Source organism: Aegilops tauschii, chromosome 3 (genome assembly GCF_002575655.3).
Source record: "Aegilops tauschii subsp. strangulata cultivar AL8/78 chromosome 3, Aet v6.0, whole genome shotgun sequence".
Lineage (NCBI taxonomy): Eukaryota > Viridiplantae > Streptophyta > Magnoliopsida > Poales > Poaceae > Aegilops > Aegilops tauschii.
The window spans coordinates 494,333,477-494,340,734 of NC_053037.3; the positions used below are offsets into that span (position 1 = coordinate 494,333,477).

Sequence of the window (7,258 nt, forward strand, 5' to 3'; positions counted from 1 at the left end):
GAATGCTACCGATGCAATATGACTAAAACTATTGTCGTGGGGAGTTTTATGGCGTGTTGAGCCATATGGGCCACCAAAGAATCATTCTTCAATCATACTACATCAGGTTTTGCAGTTGCGAGAAGCTTCGAGATTGAGAATGCGATTGATGTGCGGATGGTTGAATCTATTGGTGCAAGGGGTGATTTATGTCTTGTTGAGCCTATGGGCCACCATAGAATCAATCTAAAATAATACCACATGAGGTTTTGCGGCTGCAAGAAGGTTCAAGATTGAGAATGTGATCATTCAGTTGACGTATTCAATTTCGGAATTGGTTCACGATTTTGACTAGGTCGACGATTTTCAAATTAATCGATAGCAACCAGCCTGTAAAAACATATCAGTTCTGTACACCTCTCACCATATCAAAAAAGAAGTGCCAACATGTGACATTGTAGTACCAATATAGTACATGTAGCCAGCAACACAAGAAACTTTCCCACATAACATGGGCTAATGAGCAGATAACACAGAACCGCACCGCCAAAAAAGCCCACCAAAACACCACATGATAAGAAAAGAAAATTACAGTTCTTTATATTCCCCATGTGCCAAGCCAAATTTTATCTTTACGAAATCCCAACAATATCAACAATGCAATGAAACGCGCCCAAGCCTTCTAGTGTTTCTTTCAATCCCGAAGCTTGTACTTGGGTCGATGAACCTCCTAGTTTCCTCTTGCTTCTGATTTTGTGCTATGTATCTATATTTAATAATAAATCAAGTGCACCACGTGGCTTTCCCTCATAAAAGGAGAGTGAAAGAATTGAGGAGGCTCCTATGCAATAGGTCCTTGTACCCGTAATGGTCCCACATGCTTGTGTATTCTAGATTCGTACGACATCTATACAATATGCAAAGTAAATAGACATGGCAGTAGTACTACTTTTCATCATTTAAATATATACATGTTTATAAAGAATCACCTTCCTATATACTATAATGTTACTGCCGGGAAATGCCCTAAAAATGTTATTGCTGGGACTTTAGAAGCTTCTAAACACAATTCCAATCTGGTTTATATTTGTTTTCTTAGCGTTAGGTAAACTAAAATTAGCGGGGTAAGTAGAAATGAAACGATGTTGAGCGCTCGTGTCGTTCTATATGCATAGAAATTCCAAAATTGAGGAGATCGAGTGGATTGTAGAATTTATGCTTTTTATCTGTACAACTAAGATAAGAGAAAAGAAACATTGAAATCAATGAAGTCGGCACTATCACCTCTGTACCAAGCATACATGCACATTATGCATATACTAAAGAATGAAGATAATCCGACTTGATAGAGGATTAAGCCAAAAAATGTCCCTCTATATTATTTTCTGCCCTTCCTTCCTGTGTGAAGCTAGTGATCACACACGTACTAAAGAGCCACCTAACCCCCCCTCCCTTTTCAAGAACTTAAAAAATATAAAGCTCAGCCACCTATGCCCACCCACAACAATTTGTTGCCCGACGCCGTCTGATAGCAATGGTCCAGATCTCTCAGACCATTCCACCACTCGCACCTCCATATTTTTCACAGCGTCACGCACACTTGGCCCACCATAGATGGGTTGCTGCTCTGCGGGTTGATTTGGTGCTCTTTCCTTGATAGGGTCGACCAACCTTGAAAGCCGTAGATATGCCCAAAATGGTAAACAAGGTATGTCCCATGCTCTCTCTCTCTCTCTCTCTCTCTCTCTCTCTCTCTCTCTCTCTCTCTCTCGCACACGCACACACACACACTTTTCTCCCAACGTTTTGTGTGATGATCTATACTGCGACGACAAAGGGGCTATAATGGCGAGGTATATTGGTCGACTCTCCATTACTGTTGCTCGGAGTGGAGGTGTGTTACTATTGCTTGCAATGCTGGTGCGTTACTCCCTGTTTACATCGGTTTTTTGCTTCATTACTCTATATATGGGTTAGGGTTCCATTTCTTTTCTCCTTGCATCTCCCAAGGTTGGCTCTTCATTCTTACAGATATACCAATTTTGTTTCGTCGTCTTGGATAACAGCTTGTCCGTAGATCAATTTCAATTTGGTCATTGTTGTAGAAATTGTTTGGAAATTGTTGGGTGCAAAACTACCTAGACGGGTGTAGGGTGGTGATGGCGTTCCTTCTTCTCGTCGCCTAATCGTAAGTGGGCAAATCTTGTATAGATTTCCACCACTCCCCCCTTGTGATTGTTCTATCTTGTTCTACATTTTCTTCAACATAACCATTTTTATTGATGGAACTTGATGGAATAATGAGTTTGGTTTTAAATCCCGTGTTAGAAGATCCTTGTGAGGAAGGCCAAGAACAGACACTGAAATTATAAATATGCATAGCTATGTGGTTTTATGTTGGATTCGTGGAAACCGTATGTATTTTGTTTTTTTTTATCTCGTGTTACCTTGAAATTGTCCATGTGAGAATGGGATTTGATTCCGGTTGTGGGATTTGAAGGGCGATCTTGGCATGAATATTGCGCTGATCAAGTACTGAATTGCTTATCAAGTTAGTTTTGCCCGCTATTAGAAATAACTTGTTCTATCCTTGATTGGCTCTGACAGATAAGAAGTTGGCTTGTAGAGTGAGTTCTCTTTGTCTACACTTATTACTAATCAAGGTTTGATTTGTATATTTCCCCCCAATTTTTGTGTACTATTCCTGAAAGTATTTAGGAAGTATGTTTTCCCTTTCTCAAGAGTACATACATAGTTAATTCCTGGAAATAGATGTTTGCGTGCTAAGACAATACTCTTGAAAGTTTTACGTGGTATGTGGAGTGCAGGGCGAGTGCACATGCCTTAGTAATCTTGTTTTCCTTTTTCAAGATTTAGGATGTAATTTGGTTACAGAAAATCAGTTGAAATGCAATGTATCAACACTGCTTGATCTAAGGTTGTAAAGCTTTTGAGACCTAGATCCTGTCTATGGCAAGCATTGTAGATAACTGGTGAAGCCAAAGTTGTTTGTGCTTTAATAATCCATTCAGTATGTGTGGTGTTTTTATGAGAGGCTGTAATTTTTAGCAGAACAGGTTGCGCAGAAAGATTGCACATCTAAACCTGATATTGCTCTTCTCCAGATGACATGGAAATTGGTAAATGTACCTATCCATTCCTATAAGGATTTGACAAGGCCCATGTTGACGATCTACGCCACCATCACCATCTACCTACATGCTGGCTATAAAAAAAGAGCTCATAGGTTGTGAGATCAGTGGCGGGGCCAGGGCGAGGGGGATCCATGCCACCCCCAACCTCGGATGATTTTTGCAAATATACCCTTTCAATTTCCTGGAAATATTGCATCGATACCCTTAAAATGTGTGTTTACACTCCCTCCCTAAAGTTTGATAATTTGTGTTTGCCTACTAATCAAGGTTTGATTTGTATATTTCCCCCCAATTTTTGTGTACTATTCCTGAAAGTATTTAGGAAGTATGTTTTCCCTTTCTCAAGAGTACATACATAGTTAATTCCTGGAAATAGATGTTTGCGTTGCTAAGACAATACTCTTGAAAGTTTTACGTGGTATGTGGAGTGCAGGGCGAGTGCACATGCCTTAGTAATCTTGTTTTCCTTTTTCAAGATTTAGGATGTAATTTGGTTACAGAAACTCAGTTAAAGTGCAATGTATCAACACTGCTTGATCTAAGGTTGTAAAGCTTTTGAGACCTAGATCCTGTCTATGGCAAGCATTGTAGATAACTGGTGAAGCCGAAGTTGTTTGTGCTTTAATAATCCATTCAGTATGTGTGGTGTTTTTATGAGAGGCTGTAATTTTTAGCAGAACAGGTTGCGCAGAAAGATTGCACATCTAAACCTGATATTGCTCTTCTCCAGATGACATGGAAATTGGTAAATGTACCTATCCATTCCTATAAGGATTTGACAAGGCCCATGTTGACGATCTACGCCACCATCACCATGTACCTACATGCTGGCTACAAAAAAAGAGCTCATAGGTTGTGAGATCAGTGGCGGGGCCAGGGCGAGGGGATCCATGCCACCCCCCCCCCCCCCCCCCAACCCCGGATGATTTTTGCAAATATACCCTTTCAATTTCCTGGAAATATTGCATCGATACCCTTAAAATGTGTGTTTACACCCCCTCCCTAAAGTTTGATAATTTGTGTTTGCCCCCCCCCCCCCCCCCCCTCCCCTAATGGTCCCTGGCTCCGTCCCAATGTGAGATATCTCACTGCTCAAGTTACGGTCACCCTGGCATAAATAATATACATAGTATGACATTTGGATATGGTCCCGTCTCCTTGTCACAAGGATACTATCTGTTTTCTTTTGCGCTGCATGCAAATTATCCGGACCGTACTTCTCATCACTTAACCAGCCTTGTCTTCCCCGAATTATATATTTTCTTCTGCAGTAAAGTATCTATATTTATGTACAATGTTTTGAAAAATCTAGGTTGTATTAGCAGCTGCTTCTGCATTCTGACGACTTGTCCCTAATACATGCACAATTCTGTCGCTGGTTTGATCACAGTACTACAGGGTTTTTTAGGGGTAGTACCGCAGGTTGTGCAAGGCCTTTTTCTTAGGGTATATGGTTGTGCAAGTGGTGCGGACGTTTCGTTCCTGGGTGTATATACACTCAGGAATTGGAAAAGAAATTAATAATTACAAGAAAAGCCAAAAAAGTTCAGAAGTATTTTTGGAACGAACTTGACTTTCTGTTACACCAGTATGTATTTTTTCATCACCAAAACCCAGTGTTGACTTCTGGGCAAAAAAAAAGGTATATACAAGACACTATTCACACTATTTTGACAAAAAAAATCACGCCCTGATGTCAACGTTGGGTTTCGTTGAAGGAAAATTACATACTAGTGCAAAAGAAAGTCAAGTTTATTCTAAAAAAAACTTCTGAACTTTTTTGACTTTTTTGCAAACCGATATCCCTCGATTTCCTTTTTATGAAAACAGAACCAAACCGACTCCATGCGCGAACATAAATATTGACGGCCACGCATATTATATACCTAGAAAAAAGAAATTTGACGGCCAAGCACACCCATCTAGACGCACCATGGCCGGATCTCAAAAGAAAATTAAACGCACCATCGCCGCCGACCGCCTCTCCTCGCTAGGCGACGATCTCCTCGAGCACATCCTCTCCTTCGCGCCGGCGAAGGAGGCCGCGGCCAGCGCCGCCCTCTCGCGCCGATGGCGCCCGCTGTGGCGCCGCGCGAGCGCCCTCAACCTCGACAGCGAGCCCTACTCATCTGGCGGGTATCACTATCCCGACGCCGGCTTCGACGCCTTCTTCCGCGACGGCAAGGCCGCCCTCGCCAGCCGCCGCGGAACGGCGCTCAGGCGGCTCACGGTCCTCCTCAAGCAAGGCGCCTACCTCACCAGCCGCGGCTCGTACCACAGGGTGCACGACGTGGAACCGGAGCACGACGCCCGGGTCACCGGCCTCCTCGCCGACCCCGCGGCCGCCGCGCCGGAGGAGCTCTGCATCGCCGGCGAGCGTGCCTACACTCCCTACATCGGACGGTACGTCCCGCCGCTGGCATCCCTGCCTTGCGCCGCCGCCACGCTCCGGGTTCTGGAGCTCCATCTCTGCAGCCTCCAGCCGCCGCCGACGTCGTCCGCGCGCCTCGCTTTCCCGCGGCTCACGGATCTGTCCCTGCGCGACTGCACTTACCTGGAGGGGTATCTCCAGGCCGTGATCGACGCCGCGCCGGCGCTAACCAGACTTGCGCTGGTGAACGTCACTAAGAAGCCGCCGGGTTCCGCTTCCGCCGAGGGTTCCTACTCCAGGTCCAAGCCTTCCAATCTGCCCCTTCGCCTCCGCTGCCGGACGGTCACCGCCTTGGTGCTCGTGGTCAGTGTCTCCTTGGAGGAGCTCAAAGATTCCCGCGACATCGGCATACAGCTCGACATGCCGAGCCTGCGCTCCTTCCGCTACAAGGGGTTCCCCGTCAATCTCTCGCTGACATCGGGGCTGGCACAAGTCGACCTCGACACCAATCGCCGCGAGCGGGACTTTTATAAGCCCGAGCCTGCGGCGCGCATGCTCGCGAGCTTCTCCAGCACGAGGGCCCTGAAGCTGCACATCAACGGCATCGAGGAAATTGTCTCCGACGACGAGGTCATCCTGCCAACCTTCCCGAACCTGAAGCTCCTCGAAGTAGACGGAAGCTTCAAGTAAATGGACATCAACGCGGACTACGCAGTGGCGACGCTGCTCCGCTCCTGCCCGGCGATGTCGGAGCTCCGGCTGAGGCTAAACATGGCATACGACTACGACTACGATCGGCAGATGCAGGCACCACCCGGGGGGCCCTTCGCCCAGTCCGTGGAGAGATTCAATAGGCTCGCGCCCATGTGCTCCGAGCATCGCGACGACGTGGAGTTCGGCGGGGTCTCGGAGCTTGCGGACGCCTTCACCGACGACTGCGAGTTCAGCTGCCTGACGACGAGCCTGCGGAAGGTGACGCTGCAGTTCAAGTCCAAGGAGCTCAACTGCTTCCAGGTGCCGCTGGCCAAGTTCCTGGTGGAGAACGCCATGGTGCTCGAGGAGATGCACATCGAGGATGGGAGCCAATTCTGGCCGGACCACCTCTGCCACAAGGTCGCGAGATGGAGATCCGATGCGCTCCGGAGGAGGGACCTGCCGGATACGGCCGGCTTTCGCGTGTACCAGCTCGATCGCTAATCCCGCTGTAGATCCTTAAAGCAAGGCCAATGTATCGGTGCAAGCCAAAAACAAAATCGCTGCAATGTACCAGAAATGCCTTATTGGTGCTCGAGACATGGAGCTCGTTTTTTTTTTTTGAGAATTGTTTCTAAAATGTTTTAATCTCTCCCTAATAATAAAGCACGGATTGACTTCGTGGGTTCACCGTCACAATACGTTTTCTTCTCATGTCATAATACGATTTCACGATTTGTATAGACAAAATAGTAATATAAATGAGGTGGTACTAATTTGAGGTACACACTAAAGATTTCGTCAAAATTCCTTATTAGAATGTTCTTTCGCTCACGGGCTTGGCTATGTTCTTCCGTTAACGCTTGGGCCGTTACTTTTTATTAGGCCTGGGGAAAAAGGAAAATAGACGAGCAAGCAAACCTTCGACGCACGGGCGAGCAGTTGACTAAAAAAAGAAACACATGAGCACGGCCTCTCCTCAATGTGCACGGTACAGCCGCCGCCGCCACGCGCGGCCGGTCTTCCACTCCGTCTTGCCGCCACCCTGCTTCCCCCTCCC

General features: G+C 46.3%; 2 protein-coding genes across 2 annotated transcripts; both read left to right on the forward strand.

The window, feature by feature from the left end:
- Nucleotides 1–4,990: 4,990 nt before the first annotated feature.
- On the forward strand, nucleotides 4,991–6,882 carry LOC109783229 (uncharacterized). Its single transcript, XM_020341829.2, has one exon. The coding sequence runs from the start codon at nucleotides 5,068–5,070 to the stop codon at nucleotides 6,193–6,195; it is 1,128 nt and encodes a 375-aa protein (XP_020197418.1). The 5' UTR covers nucleotides 4,991–5,067; the 3' UTR covers nucleotides 6,196–6,882.
- Nucleotides 6,196–6,882, forward strand: LOC141042472 (uncharacterized). Its single transcript, XM_073510903.1, has one exon. The coding sequence runs from the start codon at nucleotides 6,196–6,198 to the stop codon at nucleotides 6,700–6,702; it is 507 nt and encodes a 168-aa protein (XP_073367004.1). The 3' UTR covers nucleotides 6,703–6,882.
- Nucleotides 6,883–7,258: the final 376 nt, after the last annotated feature.